This window comes from Adiantum capillus-veneris, chromosome 23 (assembly GCF_014529385.1).
Source record: "Adiantum capillus-veneris isolate H3 chromosome 23, ASM1452938v2, whole genome shotgun sequence".
NCBI lineage: Eukaryota > Viridiplantae > Streptophyta > Polypodiopsida > Polypodiales > Pteridaceae > Adiantum > Adiantum capillus-veneris.
Genome location: NC_140953.1, coordinates 73,080,574 through 73,107,694, shown reverse-complemented (window position 1 = coordinate 73,107,694; position 27,121 = coordinate 73,080,574). Strand labels below are relative to the sequence as shown.

General features: G+C 45.0%; 1 protein-coding gene across 2 annotated transcripts; it reads right to left on the bottom strand.

The window, feature by feature from the left end:
- Positions 1-291: 291 nt before the first annotated feature.
- LOC147427971 (homeobox-leucine zipper protein HDG2-like) lies at positions 292-27,121 on the bottom strand. 2 transcript variants are annotated; one of them, XM_086496590.1, is made up of 12 exons: positions 26,022-27,121; positions 25,510-25,742; positions 24,366-24,571; positions 23,379-23,496; positions 23,032-23,220; positions 21,960-22,430; positions 21,621-21,722; positions 5,468-5,674; positions 2,661-2,835; positions 1,865-2,136; positions 1,651-1,746; positions 292-1,538 (listed from the first exon to the last, which is right to left on the bottom strand). In XM_086496590.1, the coding sequence occupies exons 2-12, from the start codon at positions 25,681-25,683 to the stop codon at positions 1,137-1,139; spliced, it is 2,412 nt and encodes an 803-aa protein (XP_086352716.1). In that variant the 5' UTR covers positions 25,684-25,742; positions 26,022-27,121; the 3' UTR covers positions 292-1,136. The 2 variants fall into 2 exon arrangements, with proteins under 2 accessions (XP_086352716.1, XP_086352717.1); XM_086496591.1 differs by having other exon boundaries at positions 25,510-25,696.

Sequence of the window (27,121 nt, the reverse complement as noted above, 5' to 3'; positions counted from 1 at the left end):
TTTCATAGGCACCATGCCTATATCACTTCCCTGCAAGCAGTGCCAACAAATCCATTAGAAACAATCCCAGGAGAGCGCAAAGATTGAGCCTACGAGTATCTAGCGCACGGTTGCCGCGGGGGGGGGGGGGGGGGGGGGGGGGGGGGGGGACACTAGTGACCATGCTTCAAATTGAACCTTAATAATATAAGGTTCAAACAAAGCTTCTTTGCAAACATCAGGAACAATTGGTTGAAAGTACTAGATGGACAAAAAAGCTCCTATAATAAAATGACCCTCTACAAAAACTGGAGGACAACTCTAATAGTAAGATGTGTGAAATAAGTACAAAGATAAAGCCATGATACACTCAGGTGCTGAGAGACTTCTCAATCTGGGAAGCAAAAGATGAGAGACAGGAGGATGGATTCAGCATAATAATCCCCATCAACACATTCAGATTGCTATTACATAAAAATGTTTCTGCATACATATGGACACTAAGGGGGGCGGGTGAGGAATGTCGAAGTCAATGCCCGAACCACATTTCTTGCTTGAAGGTCGAATTGCCACGATACAGAGACCAAACATTTGCTTGCACTGTCTGTGCATTGCGTCTGGCAGGTTTTTGGGGTGATTCTACAGAGCAGACTTGAAAAATATCACATAAAAACTTGCAAAATAGAACTCCTTAGTAAAAGAGTTCTCTGTGCAAATCATGGTGCGTTGGCATCTGTGTCAAATTTCAACTCCATCTGCGAAGCCAGACCCTAAATCATCCCAATCATCGCCTTCGCATACCCCCATTGACTGTGATTTGATCTCTTTTGCATGGATAACACTCTAAAAGACCACTTAGCAAGGGTAATTCGTGGTGCGTTCTTGACTCTTTTCCTTCCCAATCGCCTAAAACCATACCCGGTAGCTTGTACATGAGGCACTCCCTCATTGTTTTTGAGGGAAAAATCAACACCCTTGATAATACTAAGCTTTTGCTAAAAAGGTGTTGATTTCCCCTCAGAAAGGAATTAAACAAGACCAATCTGCCTATATCTACACAGCTTGATGAGGAGGACTTTTGTGTATGGTATAACATGAGCTGCATTTGAGAGGTCATGCAGAGCTACAGCACCTATAAAAAGCTTAACGCCAAAACTTCATGCACCCTCGCAAGAAAGAGCGCTCTTGATACGAACGACGGTGTTGGAGATAAGCTTGTTAACGGTTGCAACTGAGCCTAGCGACAACCTTGCAGTCGGCACATGGTCTACTAGAATCTGGAAAGCAACTGTAAGTAAAGAGCTGCCTTGGGAAGAGGCTAGTGGTGGAGCCGAACTGGTCGTTGACATGGAATTATTGAGAGCTGAAGTGCGGCTTTGTGGCCCATCGGGAAGTATGGCAAAGCCAGAAGGCAGGAGCATGACGGTATCAGGATCGCCTCCATTCAAAACCGCGCTCATTGCGGCGATGTCGACTGGTGCATACACGACCAATGAGCATGATTCATCTGTGCAACATTCTTGCAAGATGAGCATATTGCTCTGATTTGAATTTGTGGGCTGCATTGACAAAACACTCATTATTAATAACCTTTTCCATTCAGAAGCAGTAGTTTGATGTATATCTTTAAAAGCTCAAAGGCTACAAGTGTTAACGTAGAAATATACTCACATTGACTCTGAGAAGAGAGACACAATTGCCAGGGTCTTGTCCATTAGCCACATAAAACATCTCCTCGACTGAACCAGTATTTGAGAGGATATCCCACTGCAAAGAAGATAGTAAGCCACATTCTAAGATAGCAAATCGAGACAAGCACTAAAGATTCCACAAATCTCATCAAAACTGCAGGCTCAGTATAAGAAACTAAGAGAATCACTTGTACCTCAGTACGAAAGCGTTCATCCCGAAGAAACTGAAAGATCCGGGAGGGGGGAAGAGGAAGACGAAGGGAGGTCGCCGCACTCAGAACTATTCCAGGAGGCCTTCCGGGGTCATCTACACTCTTCCGAATAACGACACGAACATCATCTGCTCCACTTCCAGCTAAAGTTACCCATGTCTGTGCAGTTGAGGCGCTGACGCCCCCGCAGAAATTGTTTGTCATCCTCTCTGCTAGCTTTAACATACTCCGCCTTCCCTCAGGGTTTGGTATCACTGAAATTAACCAAATTCCTTCTTTCAAAATTCCTTCTATCTCAAACCAGATCAATTTTCCCATGTAGCTCTGAAAATAACAGGCACTCTTGTATGTGTGACAATAGTGGGAATGGATGCTTGTATCAAAGCATGCTAGGGCCAATGTTATAGCTTTGGTTCTTTATCTTGCCACTTTTCCCTGCACCTGAAAAGTTCCGTTGCCATATGCCTATGATGTGGCACAGGACCTTTGAGATGGAGTTCTGAACAATATGCCTAATACAATATGCCTATGCATGTACTCAGTCATGGGCACAACACATGTGCATCCTCACATGCACGCGCACACACCCACTCACACATACTCTACTGGTGCAATCATATTTATAAGCCATGCAAAAGTCAGTGGTCGATGGTCCGCCGTCGAACGCCTCACAGAAGCATGGATTCAAGCAAAGCAAGAGCTCATAGACACATCCTTAAGTAGCTAAGAAGGACCATCTAGGACATGTTTCTTGCTGCTGAACAGAAAATATTCTTACCGCTCAAATCTCGAGTAGGGATGTTGTTGGCGAGTACACTGGCAATCCTCTCACATTGTCTCTGCAAGGTGCACAACCAACGTACGGCTCCGAAAGCCATTCCAGAGTCCACAAAAGGTGAATAGAGCTTGTGTACGCTTTTGGTATCGGCTTCCACATGCTCCACCCATGTAACCTAGCAGTGACAGCCATCACACATCTCAAATTTGAATATGTATATGAATTGAAATGAGAAATCTGGTGCTCAGAACCTCGCATTTAAGAGGGAGAAGATGTCAACAAAAAGACTATCAAACTAGCACCAAAAAGCACATTGATTCAAACCTCAACCTTAACAAAGAAATTGGAAAACATTTAGAAAGCACCAAGTGGAAAGCTCACACCCTGTTTCCTTTTTCCAAAAAGTTAATAGCATTGTCCAACTCTGCATTTCACACTCTTACTCTCTTTTTGTAATGCAATGCAGTACTTCTTTGCACAGCCCTCGCTGCTATAATCTCTCTTACACATGCATGCATGTCTTCGTCACCCCCACACCCTTTCTCTTGTCTTCTGCCCCTCGGTACCACCATTCCTTCACTTGGTCCAACCACTATTTTCCCTCTGCTGATGCCCAAACAGCCATTACAACACTCCCCCCGCCCCAAGAAGCAGAAAAAAGGGGGAAAAATGCATGTTGCTCTGGTCTTTTTCCCCTTGGTGCCGCTACTCCTTCCACCACTATTTTCCATTTTCCCTCTTCCACAATGACTACATGATGCGATAACCACAGAGAAAGCACCAATACCAGCATACATCATGTATTGTATGCTACCACCCGAAACAAGCTCAATAGGTGTGCCATAAAAATGCCCTTGAAGCACATTGTGAGAATTCAAGGCAATTTCACAATCTTGTAGATTTTTGATAACTTGCTTTACAGATTTCATTACGTGTGTACCCTATGATGGGACAACTACATTATATGGGCAAGTATATGTACCAAACCTGAGAAAATGCTTTGAGGTAAGCCTGAAATATGTTAGTATGTGGAAACTAATCTTGACTTTGAAGTTGGGATGCTCAAATTTCTACACATGCATGCTATTGGAAAACACCTATAATGTACACAGCTATCTCTGACTCCCCTTTATTGAGCAACCAACCTTGCACACTCCACCTCACTACCACCCAACAGACAGAACAAAGCACAAGCACAATTTGCTTGACATCACTGAGCAGCAGATGGAAATTGTTGAAAGCACATGGCCAGGCACGAAATAAGATGAAAATTGACACGCCTTGTGGTTCATGGGCCAGACTCTCTCAACAAGGTGGTAAAAAGATAACTCCTGTAGAACTAGAAAAGACAAAGGAGGGAGCTAGACTGTCAAATCCATTATGAGGACAACAAGGTGGTTTTTGTGATCCTACGTTAATGAGGACAAGTAGCCCCCCTTATATAGACCTACATGAATCCACCAAGCGCCCAAATTCACCTATAAAGGAAGGTGCAGCTACATGGTGGTCACCCAACCATAAGACAATATAATGATCAACGTCATCATGCATAGTAATGACTAAATACTACAACATCCCCACTAACGTCATCAGTGCCCAACACTGGCTGTAGACCTAGGTAGTAAAATACGCTCCTAACACCACACACCATGCGCGGACACACATGATGAACATACATCAACACAAAGTTCAATGTACTGAGTCTCTGGCATGACTCCGGAGATAAGGGCAGACTCAGCCACGATGAAGCCTAGCACTAGAAAAAAGCTTAGATAGAAAGAATTAATGCAACAAAAAAGGAACTTCTAAAGGTTCAATCACTATGTTCTGATAAGATAGTTTTCTCTCTTTTTATCTCTGGTCCTGCACCGCCTCCTAATACCACACTCAACTTAGTGGATGATGGCTTGCTACAAAAGATCTTAAAATGCCTACAAAGCTTCATGTAGCCAAGTCAAACCACAATCTTCATGCTAGAGACATAAAGCACATTCCTCATGCTACACACTGAAGGCACACGCGTCATGTATCTTCCTGTCCAAAACTTGAAAGTCAGAAATATATTGCTCCAAATCAAGCCTATTGCTAGTGTCATCGATAAACACAATGCCTCCATCTTTAGAAGGTTCTGGAATGTAAGCTCCTTGGATCAAGGAACATGTATCCCGAAGGTACTTCGGTTTTAACTTAGGTGACATTGGTATCAATGAGCATGTAGAAACTACTTCATTTGGCTGGCAAAGATCAGGTTTTAGTTTAGGAGCAATTTGTATTCATGAGAGCATTGATCTGACATAAAGATGCATCAATAGAGTGATCTGTAAAGGTTGAATAAATGCACCATACAATTTAGATGTATATCCTAAGAGAATCCAAGAAAACCCCAGACTCGGCATTCAAGAAAACTGCAGGTTCAAGACCATGGTTGTCAACCTCATAAGGCAATATAACCATCAGGCCATCATGCATGGTATCCACAAGATTGTACGACATCCCGACTAACCGTTGTCAGCAGTGGCCACCCAATAGTGGGCATATAACTAGGTTTCGATATATGTTCGCATGCACATGCGAACATATACTTTTTCTGAAGCTCAGATGTGGGTAGTGACTCAAAACTAGGTTTCGATATATGTTTGCATGCACATGCACACGCAGAAACAAATTCACTTATACTTTCTCTGAAGCTCAGATGTGGGTAGTGACTAAAAACTATCAAGTTTCACAAAATGCGCCCTTCTATCCTCACAAGAGCATAACAGAAAACACTAAAGCCAAATCATGGTTTCACAACTTTACATAGGTACCTTAGAGTAGCCACTTGGCATTTCCTCAATCACACAGCCAGAGGGACGCCTTCGGCAACGCAAAAGAGCTGCTGGAGGGTTGCCACGCAGGCTATCAATGGATACATCCACAACCACCCATACATGGTCCACACGCTTGGAGTACCTTAGAAAGTAATTTTCCCGTGTCGGCACGAGGGGTGTAGGCACCTGGAACTCTGCATACATCTGGAAAGACACCATCAATAGGATCAACAAAGTAATTATTTCCAACATAACAACCACAAATACAGTTTCTAGCAATCACATGATTAAACTTCACTCTATTTCATAAGGTAGAAACTGACACACACACACACACACAAATGAAATGAAATGAAATGTTATATTAAACGTCTTCAAATGGCTCAAATGACCTATGAGACCAAACTGATACAATCCTTGTGGATCTAATCCAATGGAAAGACTAAAACTAAAAGACTAAAATCGTCAGCCGGAAAATCATCATCATCATCATCCATGCCCAAGGATGCCCGGCATCTGGCGTTGTCCGAGAAAGTATTGCATCGGTCGCTGAAGATCTTCGTCAATGTCCGCCTTTGTAAATAGTCATACTGGCACACCACAACACACACACATAATGAAATGAAATGTTATATTAAAGGCCAAAATGACCTATGAGACCAAACTGATACAAGCTTGGTGGATCTAATCCAACGTCTCGGTACAAAAATAAAAATAAAAATGAAGTAAAGTGAAAAATTAAAATCATCATCATCATTAATGCCCGAGGATGCCCGACATCGGGCATTCTCCGAGAAAGTATTGCATCGGTCGCTGAAGAGCTTCGTCAATGTCCGCCTCTGTAAATAGTCGTATTAGACGTCTCCCATGTCGTGCTAGAATAGTCCTGATCCTTTGATGGACCCTCCGTCCATGTCGTGGTCGCCCTCGTAATGTGGACATCTAGCTCTCTCAAGCTCAATGGCTCTGTCAACTAATATACCTCTGGTATAGGTGGGCTTTGAAATCTGTTGTGAAGCATGCTCATCTCGTTGCCGAGTCTCTGCTCTGAAGAAGTCAGTGATCTCCCTCTGTGAATGTCTCACAATACCTAAAGAGTCTCCCTGTGTCTGCGCAGCTCTAGCAAACAAAACCCGAGGTATCTATAATCCTGATATCTAATGACTCTAGCGAACGGTCCAAAGCCCTCTCTAGATAGACAATGACAAATGTGATGTAATTCTGTCTCTGGCTCTATATGACACAACAGGTATATCCTGGCCTCTGTCTCTAGCTGATGCGATGATGTGCACATCTGACCAATAGCTCATCGTATCCCATAGGATAAATGAGTGTCCACATAGGCCTGTCGGATCACATATCCATCCTCTGTTAGTTGGAGAAGATAATCTCTATAGAAAGACATCTTCGTGTCCAGCCCCTGTGTCCGGTTGTATCCATGTGCTACTGGTATCAAGCTGAATCAAATCCTGACGTTTCAGTCTATTGATCTTTGTCCGTGTGAGAAATAGGGGGGGTGCATCCAAGGAGTACTAGAACGAGGGCAGCCTATCCATGCTGAAACCATGTGACTGAAACCATGATGTCATTTGCCCATACCAGCATGTTGTATCTCCCTGAAGCGCTAGCTGTTGAGATGACTCAAGGTCTAGTCGAGCATATCTATCTCTCGCAAGGTCCCATAAATCACGCATGAAGGATATTGATCTAGTAAGTGCCTCGACCACGAGGGGTGGGGGCAGCTAGCTCAGCTCGAATAATCTCATGTGGCATCAAGGGCTTAGCCCGAATCATCAGAGAGATAATAGAGACTAAAGGTCTCTCCATACATCTCCATCCAACAATGCTACCAGATCTGCCATGGTGGTCCATCGAGGGTCCCCAAATCTGAACTCAGTAAAGCATAGCTGAAGCCACTAGAGTGTCAAAAATCTAGAGCTTTGTTCAAGGTTCCTGAAATTGAACCTGCACACACATTTTCTCCAAACCTCCCAAGGCTTCATAAGCTCTCGTCGATCTAGTATCTGTTGTTCTCCTCAATGAAAACACCGGTCCACTGAAGACTATCCCAAGATAGGTATATGCATCTGTAAACTCCAGTGTCTCCTGGCCATATGTAAATGTGGGTGCTCACCACTCTGGTGTGGTGTTAAACACCATAAGTTTGGTTTTCCCCACGTTAACACAGACAATCCACTATCGTGGGCAAATGTGTACAAAGCATCTAAATGATGCTGCATCTTCTCCGAGGAGTCAGAAATCAACACTATCATCAACATGTAACAATAGTGGGATCCATGTCCCTCCCAACCATGCTCCCATAGTGTAGGAGATATCGGGCAGCCCTGTTTCACCCCAATAGTGGATTGAACCAAATCAGAAATCCCCTCTACATGCCCCACTACTGACCTGTATAGAGCATAGTTACCCGGAACGCGGAACGGAAAATGGCGACAAGATCCCCGCGGAACGGGGGAACGGCTAGGGGTCCGGAATGGGAATGGCACGGAACGGGAGGTATAAAAAACACCCAAATACTGCATTTTTTAGCTCCTTGTGTTTAAATACAAGGAGTATTAGAGTCCTTTGACTCTAATACTCACAAAAAACTCGTTTCGAAGACCATTCAACCTTGCTATGACTAGATGATGAGAGAGAGAGAGAGAGAGAGAGAGAGAGAGAGAGAGAGGGAGAGACTAAGAGAGAGTGAGAGGGAGAGACTAAGAGAGAGTGAGAGGGAGAGGGAGAGATTTGAGTGAGTGGGAGGGAGAGGAAGAGAGCTTGACGTCTTGAAGCCTTGAGACTTGAGAGAGTGAGTCTTGAGAGGGAGAGATCTTGAGAGTGTGAGAGGGAGAGAGCTTGAGCCTTGAGGATTAGCTTGTGGAGAGAAAGGGGGAGGGGGGTGCATTTTATGAGTCCTTGAGGCCTTGCACACTTGAAAAAGAAGCCCAAACATTTACTTCAATTTTTGCAATTTTTGCCAAATTTGTTTGTAGCCGTTGGCCGTTCCACGGGCACTCCGGAACGTTCCGGGGGCGTTCTGGAACGTTCCGGAACGGCAGTTCCGGTTTGCACTGGCCACCCGAAACGTCCAGACGTTCCGGGACATTCTGAAAGGGGACTGCCCCCGGAACGCCGGCTAGGGGACGTTCCCCGGTAACTCTGGTATAGAGCCATGATCCCCCAAATCAACTCCGTGGGTACCCCCATCTCCTGCAGTTTGCGCATGAATCTAGCTCTGGGCATTGTATCGAAAGCTTTGCGGAAATCCACAAAGCAACAATAGAGCCGTCTCCCACGTGATCTCCCCTCCTCAATAATGGCTTTGAGTGTCAAAATATGATCAAGAGTAGAGAAACCTCTCCTGAGACCCGTCTGTCCTACTGCTCGTACACCATTTCTCTCTGCCCGTCTACTCAATTGTTGGATGTGTACAATCATGCCAATGTGTCTCCAATCATGATAGTATGGTAGTTCCGAGGCTCCATAGTGTGGTAGTTCCCAGGCTCCATAGGGTGCCCTGACTTGAAGATAGGTACGATAGTAGACAAGTATCATGTAGGCTCTCGCACATGGCACGGTTGAACATCACTACTAAAAGCTTTGCAAGCAGATCTCTAGCATGTATAAAATGCTCTGCTACTAGGCCATCATGATCATATGCCCTCCTAGTCCTCATCCTATCAATGACCTTTACCATCTCGGCAGTAAAGAAAGCACATGCGTGTGGGCATGGCTTTGGCGGATCCTGAAGAGGTCGCTGCCCCGACATTGTGTAGAGACATGATGTATATTGACCCCATACCTCCGTAGAAGCGATGACTGGTGGGAGAGAATGTCGCTGGTACAAATCCTACTCTAATCAAGCTAAAAACGCCCTCTTTTTTCGTCGCATCAAACGCCGAGAAGCAATCCATGACTGTCTGTGAGAGATGACTCCTAGAAGTACCTTGCCTTGTGGGATGAGAGATTGATCTCCTTATGCTTCAGGAGCACCATCTGTGTGAGAGCCGCATTCGGCGAAGTGGTCAGGTTTTGCGTGGACGATATGATATCTTTTGGTCAACTGCTTTTGGACCAGGACGCATCCAAGGTGGGGTATGTATGACTATTGCAGACTCATTACAACAGGCCATTGTGGGCAAAGGGATTATTGTGCCAAGCAGGGCTCAGTGGATTACTATGCAGATTCAGGGTGTCCTTGTGGGCTTCCTGAACATCTATGCGCCCAATGTGGCGAGTGCTCGTGCAGAGTTTTCGTCACAGATTGTTGAGTCTTTGCCGCAGGCCGATCATTGGTGTATAGGAGGGGATTTCACCATGTTGGAGGACCCTTCTGACAGGATTGGTGGTAGCCATGCTACTGTGCATGGAGTCCAGTTGGCAGCTTGGGAGAGGTTGTGTATGACTTTGAGGGTCTCGGATATATGGCAGCACTCTGGTTTTGTGAGACCCCCAAACAGTCTTAACTTCTCTAGATCGGGCCGCAGAGTGGGGGGAGTGAATCTATCGTAGATAGATCGCTTCTACACTAGTGACCACTTCAGTGACTTGGGGGGATCAATGGACATCCTGGCAGCGCCTTTGTCCTCGGACCATGCACCAGTGATCCTTACAGTGGCAAACAGGCAGAGGAGTGGGAGCACAATGCTTCGCATCCCAGAGAGGGTCTTGTTGGACTCAGCACTCGGAGCAAGGGTAGAGGCTATCTGGACAGAGGGCATCGACAGCCACGTTCCACCTGCAAACAAAGTGGCCTCAGGTCTAGCTTAGCTTAGCCACTTTTTTCTTCAGGAGTCTCTGGCTCGCCGGGCTGCAGTGAGAGAGGAGCAGCAGCGTCTCAGACAAGGCATTGCTTCACTACAGAGGATGCAGGAGCAGCATCCAGACAGTCCATGGTTGGAGAAGCAGTTACAGCAGGCTCGACAGGAGCTTGCTAGCACAGAGGAGAGGCGTCATGAGTTTGCCTTCCACAAACAGTCATCTCAGTGGACTCAAGTGGGTGACAGAGTGACTGGTGGTTTTTTTGAGACAGCAGGACCTCAGCACTCGCATGCCAAGGTCAATCAGTTGAGGAGGCCCGATGGGTCAGTTGCTTGTGAGCCCGAGGATATGTGTGCACTTGCTACTCACTTTCACCGTGAGTTACTGTCGGCTGAGCCTCAGCCAGAGTGGAAGGATGCATGCAGGGAGCAAGTTTGGGCACAGATGCCTCGTCTTGTGACAGAGGAGATGCGTGAGAGGCTAGAGATGCCACTTCAGCTTGAGGAGCTGCACACGGCTCTTAGGGCCCTCCCTCGTGATAGTTGTCCAGGTGAGGATGGGTTGACTCCCAGCTTTTTCTTGGAGTACTGGACCTGCTTGGCCCAGATCTTTGTAGTGCTTTTCAGTACATTTTGCACATAGGGGTGATGCCTGACAGCATGAGTGAGGGCTTAATCTACTTCATTCCCAAGGAGGGTGGCTCCTTGGATGAGATTCGACAGTGGCGCCCCATCACCATCCTCGACTCAGCCTACAAAATTCTTGCCGAGGCTTTGAGTTTGAGGATTCAACCACTTTTGGAGAGCCTTATGCATGGGACTCAGACAGGTTTTGTCAAGGAACGCAGCATCCTTGACAACATCTTTACTTTCTGGGAGGCTTTTGCCTTGGCACGGCTGCGAGGTGAGGACCTTGTGATTCTTCTTCTCGATTTTGAGAAGGCATACGACAGAGTTGACTGGGACTTTCTAGAGGACACTCTACGTAGGATGGGCTTCTCATATGCTTGGATCAGAGGGGTGTCAGCTTTGTACAGACAGACTCATAGTCAGGTGCTTTTGGCAAGAGGTAGAGGTGAGCGCTTCATACTCACACGCTCGGTCAGACAGGGTTGTCCTCTTGCCCCCTTTCTCTTTCTGTTCTATGCGGATGAGCAAACTTTTGGTGTCACAGCAGGTTGGTCTACGGGGCTTAGCACTCCCTATTCGGGGAGATGAGCTACTAGACGTTGAGATGATCTGCTACCTTGTACGGATTCACACTATCACTACAGGGGGGATTTGTAGACATGTAGTAGTGTTAGTGTGTATACGAGCTTCACCAGGGGCACTTTTCTCCCTCTGGGTTTTTCCCCCTTTCGAAGCCGTTCGAGCCCTTAGAATTTTGTTCTGAGCAACGTAGCAGAAGTTACTTTTCGGAGGCGTTTAGATCAAGAGGATGTGCTTTTTGACAAATTTTCTTCAGGTAAACAGTTCTTTTGGGAAGCAGCTTGTCTTAGCTTTGTGCTGAGATTTTGTGTAGAGTTTTGCTTGCATTGGAGAGGAGATTTGTGAATCTCTTGGAAGTTCTTTTGCTCTCTTGTGTGCATCCACAGTATGGCTCAATCTACGGAGAAAGAGATTTTTGGTGCGTTTACATCCGAAGACAAATTGGATGGTACCAACTATTCTCTTTGGTCTTTTATGGCCAAAAATGTTTTGGTTGGTAAAGGATTGTGGGATTATGTATCTGGAGATGAAGTTCGTCCAGGTAGCATTGCACCTGCCACGCCTGGTCGTGGTGCAGCTGTTGGTGCAGGACCCTCACAAGTCACTCCAGAGCAAAAGAGATGGGATACTAAAGATACACAAACTATGGCTGTGATTGCCTTAACCATAAAGAGGACAATCACACCACATATCAGATCTTGCAGAACTTCTGAGGATGCTTGGAACACTCTGCAAGCTATATTTGGAGGAAGAAACGCTGCCAGAATAGAGTTTTTGAAGAAACAACTTGACAACATACAGATAGACGAAGGTGACAATATCGTCGAGCATCTTACAAAAATCAGGGATCTTAAAGAGCAATTGCTTAGCATTGATGAAGTGATTCCAGAGAAGGACTTGGTTTCCAAAACACTCAATTCACTACCACCATCCTATTTGACTTTTCAGACTTCTTTGACTCTGTCTTTGCGAGCTAATCATGAGCCTCTTCATTTTGAAGAGTTAGTGGCTTTGCTATTGCAGGAGGATCAATCACGTAAGAACAAGTCTTTACAGGTGGATGGTATGGATCATGCTCTTGTTGTACAGAACAAAAACAAGGGTAAAGAGAGTGCTCATTACTCCAAGTCTAGTGCAGGACAATCTTCAGAGAAGTCTAAAGGTGATTCCGACAAGTCCAAGAAGAAAGGTAAATGTCACTACTGCAAGAAACCTGGTCACTACATTAGTGAGTGTAAAAAGCGAATTGCTAAAGAAAAGAAGGAGTCAAGTTTGGTTGTTTCAGCTTCTGGTGATTCTTCTACAGCTAAAGAAGAGTCTGCAAACTTTGTGCAGGATTCTTATGCTTTTGTAGTATGTTCAGATTTTTCTGCTTACAGTGTTGACAAGACACAAATGATTTGGTACTTTGATAGTGGTGCATCCAGGCATATAACTTCAAGGAAGGATTTGTTTTGTTCATTGGATGCAGCTCCAGCAGGAAAGAAGGTGACATGTGCAAATAATGCTTCTTATCCAATCAAAGGCGTTGGTAAGATTTTGATTACCATTTCAGATGGTTCAGATTTATGCTTGCCAGATGTCTTATATGTTCCAGGGATCAAGAAGAATTTGTTGTCTGTATCCTCTCTTGCAAAAAATGGTCTTCATGTCATTTTTGAGGATGACAGATGTGTTGTACGAGATCGAGAGAATGGTTATTCTCTTATCACTACAGGTACGCTGAAAAATGGACTATTTGTGCTGGATCGTTATGAAAAACAGATTCAGGTATGTATTGCAGAAACAAAGACTCAGGCCATGCAGGATGCTGAGTTGTGGCATGCTAGATTTGGGCATGTTGGTTATGGCAGTTTGATGACTTTACAACGTCATAATATGGTGCATGATTTGTCTTTATTGGAGATGCCACCAAGACATGTATGTGAAGGTTGCGTTCTTGGGAAGATGCACAGATTTGCATTTTCGCAGGATGGTTCAGTTAGAGCGACACGAAAGTTGCAGCTTGTACACAGTGATGTATGTGGTCCTATAAGGACGCCATCTTTGGGAAACAACCTTTATTTTGTGACCTTCATTGATGACTTTTTCAGGTTTTGTTGGGTATATCCACTCAAAGCAAAGTCAGATGTGTTTGCAGTTTTTCAACATTATGTCGCCATGGTTGAAAATGAAACAGGTTGCAAAGTACAGACTCTTCGTACCGATCGAGGAGGTGAATACATGTCAGGTGCATTTAAGGATTTTTTGGGAAAGAAAGGCATTAAACACCAATGCACTATGCCATACACACCACAACAGAATGGTGTTGCAGAAAGGAAGAACAAGTCTTTAATGGAGATGGCTAGATGTATGCTCAAGGCTAAGAGTTTGCCTCATAAGCTATGGATGGATGCAGTTGCTTGTGCAGCACATGTTTTGAACAGGTGTCCTACTCGTGCCTTGAAGACCATTACTCCATATGAAGCTTGGTATGACAGAAAACCTTCAGTCAGTTATCTTCGTGTTTTTGGTTGTCTTGCTTATGCTCACATCCCTCAGCAGTTACGTGGGAAGCTTGATGATAAGGCAATCAAATGTATATTTGTGGGGTACAGTAGTGGAAGTAAAGGTTATAGACTTTACAATCCTGCTACAAACAAGATTTTTGAAAGTCGTGATGTAATTTTTGCAGAAACTACTGCTCAACCTATGGTTGCTTTTGATGTACCGCATATGCAGACACATGATGTATTTGAAGATTTGCTTCCTTCTTTTGTGGAGAATCAAGAATCACAACAGGTTGATAATCTTGATCAATCTTTTGATCAGCATGTGACACCTCATGATGTAGAGGAAATTGTGCGTGAAGAGCAAGAAGTTCTCAAGGAAGAAAGAACCTTGCCTAAATGGGTTCAAAAAACTTTGCAGGATAGCAAGTTGGATGCACCGTTGCCACGAAAAACACGTGTTGGTACTACTTTTGGCAGAGAGCAAGTAGATTTGGCTTGCTTTAGCACTCTTTGTGATGCAGATGAGCCTGATTCATTTGAACAAGCTTTAGAGTGTGTTCAGTGGAAAGATGCTATGCAGCAAGAAATTGATTCTATTCATAAGAATCATACATGGGATCTAGTGGACTTGCCTACAGGAAAAAAGCCTATTGGTACAAAGTGGGTTTTTAAGGTAAAAAGGAAACAAGATGGTACTGTTGACAGGTACAAAGCAAGGCTTGTGGCAAAAGGCTATGCGCAACAGAAAGGCATAGATTATGATGAAACCTTTGCTCCTACTTCTTGTGCGTCCACAGTTAGATCACTAGTTGCAATTGCTGCTCATCATGGTTGGAAAGTGCATCAGTTGGATATCAAAACTGCTTTTTTGAATGGTGATTTGCAGGAAGAAGTTTATGTAATTCAACCAAGTGGTTTTGTTATAAAAGGTCAAGAGCAAAAGGTATGTAGATTGCGTAAAGCTTTGTATGGTCTCAAACAGGCTCCAAGAGCATGGTATGAGAAGATACATACTTATTTGATTGGCCAGGGATTTCAGAATAGTCCAACAGAAAGTACTTTGTATGTCAAAAAGAGAGATGGAGTTCTCATTATGCTAACACTTTATGTGGATGATATGCTTCTTACAGGTAATACTGCAGATGAAATTGAAGCGTTTAAAGATGCTTTGAGAAAAACCTTTGAGATGTCTGATCTTGGTTTGCTACATTATTACTTGGGTATTCAGTTTGTGCAATCAGAGGATGGCATATACATGTTGCAGGCAAAATATTTGCATAAAATTTTGGACAAGTTTGGTATGCAAAATTGTAAGCCAATCTCTACACCCGTAGAAACTGGATCAAAGTTGAGCATGCATGATGCTGGAGAACCTTTTGATGTACATACTTATGCAGCAGCCATTGGTTGCTTGATATATTTGGCACGCAACACTCGTCCAGACATTCAATTTGGGGTTTCACAAGCAAGCAGACTTATGCACAGCCCAGGTATGCATCATTGGCAGGCTGTGAAGCGCATACTTCGTTACCTTTCAGGTACCCCTAATCTTGCCATGTTCTTTCCAAGGGGGGATATGTATGGAAAGCACAGTTCTATGCAGCTTCTTGGTTACAGCGATTCAGATTGGGCTGGTGATTTTGACACACGACATTCCACAAGTGGCAATTGTTTTTTCTTGGGAAATGCATGTATATCTTGGCTAAGCAAGAAGCAACCCACAGTGGGTACATCAACTTGTGAAGCTGAGTACATGGCAGCTTTCACGGCAACAGTTAATTGTGTATGGATACGCAGGTTATTGGCAGATCTTTGTGAGTGTCAACAGGCACCCACTACCATTTTCACTGACAGTCAGAGTGCTATATATGAGCATGCTTTGGAGACCTTCTGTTGTGCATTGGGCGCACTGATCAACTGGAGAAAGACAGTGGCTTTCTCGGTTGGTAGTGCTCCTGTGCCAGATTGGATGCCAGGAGAGGGTTTCAAGTGGATTCCCCCAGGGACTGCAGTTCGGTACTTGGGTTGTCAGGTTGGTTTGGACTTGTCTCCCGAGCGGCAGATTGCTCCTCTTCTCCTGTCCATCAGGAGAAAGCTGTTACATTGGGCTCAGCACGACTTTCGCTAGCTGGTAGAGTAGTAGTTGCCAACCAGGTGTTGTTGGCGACTATGTGGTACATCACTTCCTGCTAGATCTTCTCGAGTTCTTGTATCAGCCAGGTAGAGAGGCTGATCAGGAACTTCCTTTGGTCAGGACGTGACACTCAGATAGCCCGAGCCAAGATGGCTTGGTCGGTCATCACGCTTCCTTGTTTTCAGGCAGGGCTTGGGATCATTGATCCAGCACAGCACAGCAGAGCCCTTCTTGGGAAGTTCGTAGTCAGAGGACTTCTTCCAAGTGAGGAGCCCTGGAAGAAGTTCTTGCTGCACAGGCTTCGTGCCAGGGTGTCTCAGCCAGGAGGCCCTTAGCAACCTTCAACCCGATGGATCTTTACAGAGTTGTGCCAAGTTGGTTTCAGCAGAAGACTCGAGGACCGCTTTGCTGTGAGTTTGCTTCGATCTTGGGAGCTCTTACGGCGTGGCCTGGAGCAGAGACAGCCGACGTGCACGGAGGAACGCCTACGGCAGCCCCTCATCTGGAACCCCATGGTTAGCACTCAAAGAGGCCACTTGGTTGATAGTCGGCCTCATGTTTCCTGGGGTCCCATGGCAGCAGGTCCAACGCACTCTCTAGGTGACTGGCTAGAGTTCACAGGTTTGTCAGAGGAGATGCAGGGTTTCCAGCTACAGGGCATGAGAGGGGTGTAGAGCATGTGTGAGGACATCTCAGAGTCAGTTCCAGCTGAGTGGCTCACGCCTCTCGAGCCAGTAGCACTCCGGTGGATGGGAGCCTTCACACGACTAGAGGTTCTCATTTCAGTAAGGCCCTGCTCAGAGACTATCCCAGCCTTGTTCTTCGAGATTCAGGGTTGGGGACGATTACAGCGAGTTGCAGTAGAGGCCCCGCAGGTAGCAGAGTGGTGCTTCCAGAGGATCCGAGTTGTGGGCATCTGTGGGAGGACTTGCGTCATAGACCCTGACCCAGCAGCTCTTGAGACTAGACACTGGAGGCTATGGGCTTGGGAGTGTTGTCCACTGGCACGAGTACAATGGGATCCTGGTGAGTGGCTATGGAGGGACCCCTTCTCTTCTGCAGACCACCCAGGAGTCCCCTTCTTTCAGTACACTGTTCGGCTTGGACGTCATATACTTGCAGCACAGAGAGAGGCCCGCCCCGCTCTGCAGCACGTCATTGGCAGGAGGAGGGCCTCACAATCGAGTTCTTGGCAACATTTTGGCAGAGGCTGTGGGACTCCAGACAGCCGAGGCGCGTCACTTTGTTTCAGTGGCTGGTTGCACACAGAGCTACAACAATAGGGAGCTGGCTTGTGCATAGTGGTCTCTCGGCCACATGTGCAGCCTGTGACCAATTGATGGAGAGTGAGCGTCACTGTCTTTGGGACTGTCCCTCGGCCCAGCAGGTGTGGCTACGAGTTCTTCGGCTGATGCCTACTCTCTCCACGGCTAGACAGTACACTTGGGGGGCAGCGGCTTGGTCCACTCTTACGGGCCGGGTACTTCAGTTTGAGCTATCTTCCACCAGCAGGATGATAGTGATACAGGGGGGCCGACCCACACTCCAACCTGCTTGAAGAGCTTACTCCACAGAAGTGGTGCAGTGAGAGAGAGGAGTGTTGGGAGCTCATCAATGGCCTGACACTTTGGTTCATCTGGCGGGCCCGCTGTTTCCGCATTTCTGAGGCTCGCTCTGTGCCACCAGCAAAGACTGTTCGTGACTTTTGGCTAGAGCTGATCCATACTCTCAGAGGACAGCTTGAGGGACTACAGGGCAGCTCCGACCGCATGCGGGAGCGCCGCGAGGCTTTCCTTCGACTCAGGCGCCTTGGGCCTTTCTACACCATTGTCCAAGGTGTGCTAAGATGGCACTACCGTCCACCTGTGTGGCTCTTCCTTCCTCCCATCTCTTGATTTAGCCTCATTGTATATATGTTGTTCTTTCATTGGGAGAGTCTCTCCATCATGTTTTGTTGTAGCCTTTTCTTGCAGAGGTGGTTGTAGCCCTATGGGCAGTTTTCATTAACTAATAGAAGGATCTTTTTTCGAAAAAAAAAAACAAGCTTCACTCTCTAATATGCTCTTTGGAGATACCAAAACTGCAATAGCTCGATATGTGGAGAGCTTTGGAACAACCTCTTATGCTGCTTCCACTAATGCACAAAGTGTATTGTCCTTGCTTACTCTCAACATCTGGTAACCCATCAATGATCTAATAACGACACGCACAACAAAGAGTATCAATATTCAAATGGCCGAACCAATAATTTCATAGATCACCTATAGGAGGGCATGTAACCGACGAAGAAGAAAGGATCTACCAAGGCTTCAAAGCCCGACTTCTCCCTGCAATGAATCACTCTATCTAGTCCAATAGTATTGAAACTATCTCCTCCCAAGTACTAGTTTCCAACCGTTCACTTGTAATCGGCAAAGAATAGAAGTTGGAGTAATGGGGAGGCATTGGGGAATTGAGCCAAAAAGCTGAACAGCCATGTCCTCACGACTGATCTTCTTGCCCGTATGGAGTATCTCTTGTTGAAGCTCTTGCATCTTGTTGATATGATCTCTCATGGTTGCTTGCTTTGCATCAACTGCACTTCTAAAGCAATCCGCTTCATCGGAGACACTCGATCATATGGAGAAGCAAGTTGATCGCAAATCATCTTCGTATCCTTCATTAGTCATGTATGACTAATAATTGATGGTGTATTGTCGAGGATAATGAAAGACCGAATCTGAGCATTGACACATCCCCACACAGCTTCACCCCTATTAGATCCTTTGGCCTCCTAAGTCGCTACTAACAAAGCCTCCAAGCTCGTATGAGCCAAAGAGGGCAATCATCGTCACTCTCCAAATGGCATAGTTCTCGCCATTCATTGCCATTTGAAGTAGGATTGCAACCAATCTCCCCAAGGCCCACTCTCGTCGCTCTTTGCTCCATCGTCTAAAAAAACCTCGTCGTGTACTTCTCCATCAAAAATAATATTCTTATATAAACCTTCACCCGTCTCCATAGCTGAAGAATACTTGGGCTGTGAATTGGCTAGGAAAGTTTTCGATAAAGAGGGTCCTCCTAATCAATCCATAACAGCACCAAACCCACTCCAAGAGCACACCGTGGCTCTAATACCAAGTCAAAGGTGCAACGCAAAAAGTGATTCGAGCATGATCCAAGCCTCTAACAGCGAGCAAAGATCCTCTCGATCAAGGGCAGCCACCGAACCTCCAATCTACAATGATGAAATTCTTCCAAACAAGTAGGTAGGAAACCCTTCTTATCGGAGTAGTGGCAACACAGCGGTAACGTTGAAGAGATAGTAAGATCGCAAAATAGATCCGATCTGGATTTGCAATTGGACGGGCCCAAAGCAAGGACGCTGTAGTACAATTTTGCGCCAATAATATTTGCACCATCCCTCATTTGGCGTACGGTAGTGTCTTTTTGACAACGCGGAGGTTCCTCATTTCGCCTAGGGTGCATATCTCTTTAAGACCCTCTTTCGTTCCGGCCTTATATAAATGATCCTCTAAATAACTCTCGGTTCCCGTGCTTGGTGAAAAGATATATATATTCCTCTAAATGCCCTTGGCAAGGCCCTTCTGACGGGCAATAAGTAGGATTACGAAAATGACGCCTTAACTCTCGATTCCCGACCTTGGCCAAAAGATATATATATTCCTCTAGATGCCCTTGGCAAGCCCTTCTGATGAGGTACCCATCGATGAAAATTGAGCTAAGAGAAGGGAGATCCAAACATCTCAATTTTCATAGTAACTCTTGGTTCCCGGCCTTGGTCAAAAGATATATATATTCCTCTTAATGCCCTTGGCAAGGCCCTTTTGATGACCTGCCCACCGATGAAAATTGAGCTCGGAGAAGGGAGATCCAAGCATCTCAAGTTAGATGTCTCCCCTCTTCCCGAGAGAGAGAGAGAGAGAGAGAGAGAGAGAGAGAGAGAGAGAGAGAGAGATGAAAATGAAATGTTATATTAACGTCTTCAAAAGGCCAAAATGACCTATGAGACCAATCTGTTACAAAATAGTGAGTCTGATATCATGTCTGGGTACAAAAGAGCTAGAATGAAAATACTACTACTACTAGAATCCATCCTCATGTGCACTCTCAATGGAGAGAGAGAGAGAGAGAGAGAGAGAGAGAGAGAGATCATAGATGACCCAAAACGCTCGCAACAGCTACATGTGAATGAACAAATACATCTTGGGATATGGGAAGCACAACCATTGTCTAATTGCCCACTAAAAACCCCACGACACAAAAATAAGCTCCTTGAGAAAAAAATGTCACCTCAGTCATAAATAAAAATATGAACTAAGACTCTAGCCGCAAATGACCTAACAATTGGGTCCTATCTCATTTCAACCTATGGTTGGGCAATCCATGGGCAGTACCGCGGGAAAAGGTACGTCTACCTCAAGTACAGCCAGGCATAGCCACAAAACAGCCCTCACTCTCTAATTGAATCCTAGGAGATATTGGAGCCACCAGCGGACACAAGGTGAAACTCTTAGGTACCCTTTACACACGAAAGGGGTAATCGACAAAGAGAACTAATGTGACATGCTTTATCTCATGCACATGCGGAATACGTGGGGAGTAATGAGTCCCTCCTGCACTAAGTAACACAGGGTCTTAAAGGCAATGGGATCAACGGTTGTTGACCCCCCATGGGAATCTCGAGGCAGATGGGCCACTAAGCTCCATCATGACATTGGATTGCTTTCTTGCAGCTTTTTGTTCCTTCTTTCAATCATCTGGCTTGGCCCTCTCTCCCTAGAGAGGCTCATGGGAGATAACAGAGTAGAAACTTTTGAACAGATAGGAGATGAAAAACTCTCAAAGAATCGGAACCTAAAACAAGCTTGCAATGGTGCCAGTGAGCTCGGAGAAATGTGCCAAAGCAAATCTGTCACAAAACAATGGTGGCTGATGGGATGAGAAGGAGTTGGTGAATGCTTCTCAAAACCCCAAGCTCGTGGATCGTTTTATGTATTTGTTTGACACCGGGATAGGCCTTCTTGCAGAGAATGTGACTCCGCCCAAGCAAAAGTGGTTGACGAGTATGATTGTAAGGATCTCAAGATACACACTGCCTCTGGATTGCATGTTGTTCTATGGGGCTGACGGGGACGAACAACCAGCTGCAGAGGACGACGAGGACGACATACATTGAGAGGACGGAAAAAAGCTATCCCACAAGTAGCAGGAAGCATCCTACAAGGGTGCTATCCTCCCCTGAAGCAAAATATTCTCTGTATGTTCAAACTTCAACTACAAGCAAGAAAGTTGAGCTTTGTCATTTGCTAATAGAGCTTGGATGTCTACATAGATAGACTATAGAGTTTCATTCTGCTTATTAGTGGTTGAAATCCGGTGTTTCAATGAACCAGTCCACCATACCAAGTACCTATTTGTACAAGAGAAGATTCTAGACAGTACCAACCACACTGGGTTATCGAAAGACTCGACATAGGCTGCCCTAGAAGAAGTTCTTGACATTACATAATAGCAGATACATACTCAAATCTCTTTACAAGTTCACTTACCAGTTGAATAGCCCCATCATAAGTTCCAGCAACCCCCGTTGAAAGGACCTCCACTATTCTCACCCTTGAGACGATCGAAGAGAACATTGCAGCCCAACGATTCTGGAAACGAGAAATGGTTAGGCTATATCAAACAAGATTCCAGCCATGGGATCAACTGAGGCTAACACCAATGTGGTGCCATCAAATCAAATAAGTAGGGCAGAAATATGACCAAAACTCTTCAATTCCTAATCAAGCCATATCCAACCTAGTATCAACCTAGCCATATGCATTCTACACTTATAGAAAGTGTGCCAACCTTATGAAACCATGCATGCACCTGAATATGAAACATACCGCATCCATAAAAGACTCCACCAGAGAAGTAAAATTCATGATGACCAATCCTGTGTGTCGGGAAGTCTCGGAAGTGAGGCCCGGAGGTGTGGGCCCAATCCCTCTTGGGAATCTCTGAAGGTATACCTCTTGTTCCATCACCTGGACAGCACCAGGCTTTTGACTACCACCAGCTACCCACAAGGGTTCCCCAGCTTGAGCCACCTGTAAAAGCTCTTCCATAGATGCCACTGCCAACTCTACTACCAAGGGCTTTTCGGCTTCTGTCAATCCAAAAGGCCGTGCCGCTATTTCTGCAACTGTTGGCTCGGCCGATGGAGCCCCTCCTCCCATTGTGGGGAGTGGGACCTGCAATGCTGCATCTAGTGGGCTTCCTGACCCTGTTGGTGAAGAGGCAGAAAATGGTGGCAATGGTACTTGTCGCCCACCGCCACCAATGTACTTGGCTGCCATAGCTGTGATGCGCTCTATCTGCCAGCATCATACATACACAAACTCATCAGAAACGTTCTCTAGAGAGATGACTAGTCTCCCTATCAATCATATTGTTATATCTTTCTCAGTGTATGCATTAATTTTGATGCCCAAGAATACAAACCCTGTGATCAGTCTTGTACAACTATATTGCAGGCTATATTGAAGGAGGCAGTTGAAGATAAACATATCACACACACACATTATTTTGGTAATGCTTTACTGGTGGGAAACCCCAAGAAGAGGAAAACACATGCGCGCACGCACACACAGACACAATGAAACAGGACAGTCCTGAGCTTACAAACTCAAGTCTCAGTATGTGTTACAAGCCTAAATCACATGTGTATATGTAAGCATCATGTGACAATTATTACCGTGTACCGCTCCATAAGATGGCTGGGTTGAAGCATATACATGAATTAATGAATCATAACATTGTGCACAGCCAGACTAAAAACGCTTCCCTCGCACATAGCGAAGCCAAAAATTCTAAAGAACGTGGCGCACTACCCTCAATCATATTATAGCTACTTTCTTACATATAAAACAGGTAAGCTCAGTAATCCTCAGGTGAACATGAGGACTAAAGACCCACCTCTTCTCGAAGTCTCACATTTTCAATCCTCAATTGCTGCTCCTCAAATGACATTTCAGCTAAGTTCGCTGGGCCCCCGCAACTTGGGCATGACACATTGCGCACTGCGTCTCTAAGAGCAAAGTTCTCTGCTTTGAGCTTCTCGTTCTCTTTCCTTAAGACGCTGTTGTCTTGGCGCTCATGGTGTGCCTGATAATAAATCATGATGGAGAAGTCTTAAAAAGAAGAGTGCTGCTTTCATTCCATTATAAGACCAATAAATATGCAAATACTTGTTGAATTATGTTTTTACGTGCATGCATACTTTTGAAAAAAAAACATGTGCAGCATTAGCTTTCTTTTTTCACCTTCATCTGGGTCCTTTTGTTTTGAAACCAAAACTTGATCTGCCTGGTGGAAAGGTTGAGCTCTTTACTAAGCAGTTGCCTCTGCTTCTCATCTGGATGAGGGCATTCTTTGAAAACCCTGTAGATGAGAACGATATCATGTAAATATTGATGAGGGCACACATGCTTATACCATGCATGGTAACTCAGGTTAAACTAATTTCCATTAATGAACTTTGTATCTGAACCAGTATGAATATTGGCTTAAAAACATCCCCACAAGAGAAGCGACAATCACTACACTGCAAGGATCGATAACCCCTAGACGACTCTGAAGATGTGCCTTGCGTGTCTTGCCTGCAGGAAGATCTACAATAGGTGGTGAGGCAAGAATCTTTCTACTTGTCAATCACACTCTGATCATCATCAACCTTGAACCAGCTAACCGTTTAAATGAACTAGTTAAACGGTTAGCTTTCTACTTGTCAATCACACTCTGATCATCATCAACCTTGAACCAGCTAACCGTTTAAATGAACTAGTTACTTTGAACTAGATACTCAAGATAATGGCGCTGGGGTTGGAAGCATGATGTGTGGAATGCATAAGCAAGAGCTATGATGTTAACGACAGAACACACTACATTGTCGTCCTACCCTCGTTTATACGAGGGACTCACGAGGTTCACTATATGTAAACCCTCCATATCACATGCGTTCAAGTCCTAATAACCCTATATCTGTAGATTTTTCATGAATATAACACATCCTCTTTTCTAGTTCAATCTTTGAGTGGTACCCTTCTGTATGTTAATAATTTATAGAAAGTGGGGCTCTAAATATTCCCTCATGTTGAACTTCACGTGCTATGTTTACATAGTTTCAAGTGACCCCTCCCCCTGCAAGTACATGATGATAAATTGAATCATACATAGGAATATGTTAAGCACATGAGCTGTGTGCACTACACAAATCAGCCATAATGCAGTAAAGCAAAGAGCAGATCAACCTCTCCATCTCCTGTATCTGATGAAGGGTGTGTCTGTGGTATCGCTTTTTTGTAGGCCTTGGATCGGCAGCGACCTCATGCTCTTCGCCAGATGCTCCCTCCATGTTCTCACTGCTAGACTTACTGTCAGATTCATTTTCTTTCTGCTTGGTCCCATAATCACTCTCTACCATTGTTGCAAGCATCCCTCCCTCAGAACTGGCTGGCTGCATTCAACAAAAAAAACAACACTGCAAAGGCTCAGCTCCATTAAACATAACAATTAGAAGCTAGTTTCTCATGCACAGAAAGTTCACAATATAAAACATCAGCCTGAGTTCATTGTCCACTTGCACCCACTATGATATACATTCACTCCTATTACCTACTTTGGGGGATTCACTAGTAGTAAAGGGAGACGTTACCTGCATGCACCAAAATTGCCTTATTTACCCGCCCATATACGGGACCACCCTCTGTAAAATCTACCTTGTTTGCCTTACAAAGCTCCCCTATTGTACACTTAAGTGATACCAACTTAATCCTGCATTCTTTTTTAGCTAACTTCGAGTGTCCAACCCTTTCTCAGCACTTTTGAAAACCTCACTCAAAAGCTGATTGTAGGGTATATGCTGTACCATGAAGCTTATCATCCTATCACCAAAACAAGGGCTTCTATAAACAAGGAGAAAAGTCACAATGGCCTACATAAGAGGATCAGAAAGAGTGTGTTTAACCCACTACTCAATGCCCCTCTACATAGAAATAGGGAAACAAAATGTCAACTATCTCTCACAGTGGCCTTCATCTACAAAATACAAGGCTTAGGTTCTGCCTCTCTTACAAGAAATAAGATTAAGGAAAAAACTTTGCCATCTTAGCTTGCCATGTGGCACTACTGGACAAGCTTTATCCAACGCTCCACGATTGCCACCAAGAGTTCAATGCTTTACTAAGGCATTTTGTAGGCCAAAAAAATTATCAGTTATACCTCAGCTTCTATTAACCATTTACTTAATCAGGCTACCCTATGTATGTAGTGGCAACTTAACTTTGCACACCCTGGTACATAAGATTGCTTTCATTGCTTTGACAAAACTGTATTATGCAAATGGCCAATGATCATAGGTCGAATCAAAGAGTTCGAAATGAAGTGTGGTCTTACCGGCCCAAGCGACAAGCCTGGCGTACTGAGCGTGTTTCGGCCCTGTAATTGTGCCGTCAGAGATGACACCATGGTCCCTGATAGCATATTGCTACCAAATCCACCATACCCTTCCCCTGCTAATCCAAAGCTGCTGTTCGTAGAGAGGGTCACAGTCTCCCCTCCGGCCTTCATAGTAGAGCAATCGCTGCAATTCCAACTAGATCATCAGGTCCATCGGGATCAATCTGACTCTGCAAGCAACCATTGAGATGTGACACTTAAACATGAGAGAATGTTCTGTGTTTGCAGAAGCTGCAATGTTATGGGCTGAATCTGAGTTGCTGAAAAGAGAAAAGCTCTATTTTTTTGTCATTTGTTTCAGATTTATCCACTCAATATTGCTCTCAAACAGAGCCAAATTTGCATACCAATGCATTGAGTTGTATACAAAATGCATTAATGGGGAGGGGCTTGATGTGGGTTTCAAAGAGACAAGCCCAAATGTTGCATGTGTAAAGAGAGGGTCTCACATTTGTAATGAGTTTGTGTGCTATTCACAAAAGGCCAGCAGTCATTAAAGCTTCCAAGTGTCTGCACAGGCGCGGGGGGGGGGGAGAGAGAGAGAGAGAGAGAGAGAGAGAGAGAGAGAGAGAGAGAGAGAGTGTGTCTCATGAAGATGTCCTAGTTGGTCAGTAGCTAGAAAGCAAGAGAACTGAACAAGTGTCCTGCACACTCTCTGCGTCACTCCCTTAATGCTTCAAAAAGGCCAAAAGAAAAGGAGTACTTGGGAGTTGGGGAGTTGGAAGTGCACAGAACCATGGGACGCTCATTAATGGCAGAGAGAAATCTAGGGCTTTACTAGAGAGAGACTGAGAGTGTATGTGTGTTAGTGATATTGTCAAGAGCGAAAGAGAGTGTGTGTGTGTGAGTGAGAGAGAGAGAGAGAGAGAGTGAGTTTTCTTGTTAACAAGGGAGAAGTGATCTTGTGTGTGCAAAGGACTGTAGTGTGTGGGTGTGAGACTGATGAGTGTTGTGTATATTTTGGTGGGTGTCTGTGAAGCCCTAGATTTAGAGAGAGAGAGAGAGTGTGTTTTTGTGTGTGTGAGAGAGATTAGGGTTAATAACCAGGATTGTGCATGCACGCCTTGAGAATGGAGCAGTCAAATGTAGCCCAGGCAAACTACTTCCTCTCTTGCCAATTGTGTGTGTTGTGTGTATCGAACTATGAGGTTTCTCTATGCACCTAGATTCCCAATCGCTTCCTGTCAAGCGTAACGTGAAGAAGCCCTCATGTGCTTGTGTGTGGGGTGGGTCTGGTCACCTATTGTGGTGTGGGCTTACAAGGCAGTTGCTCCTCTTTGTGTGTGTGTGTGTGTGTGTGTGTGTGTGTGTGTGTGTGTGTGTGTGAGAGAGAGAGAGAGAGAGAGAGAGAGTCTCCTTGTTTGACAAGAGGAGCTCAGAGGGATGGTGAAATATGCACACTCACAATCCACTTGCTTCAAGTTGCTTGTGCTTCTCTCTCTACTCTTCCTATGAGATGTACTGCTGTGTGTGCGAGAGTGAAATTCACTACGGTGCGTATCCGTGTGTGTGTGAGAGAGAGAGAGAGAGAGAGAGAGAGAGAGATTCA

What these genes read in the sequence shown, in the direction of transcription:
- LOC147427971 (XM_086496590.1), bottom strand. Translation starts at nt 25,683, where the DNA reads ATGAAGGCCGGAGGGGAGACTGTGACCCTCTCTACGAACAGCAGCTTT. An exon ending in ATGAACGCTTTCGTACTGAG is followed by an intron (nt 1,747 to 1,864) that starts GTACAAGTGATT and finishes TCTTCTTTGCAG; the next exon opens with TGGGATATCCTCTCAAATAC. An exon ending in TCTCTCTTCTCAGAGTCAAT is followed by an intron (nt 1,539 to 1,650) that starts GTGAGTATATTT and finishes TTGTCAATGCAG; the next exon opens with CCCACAAATTCAAATCAGAG.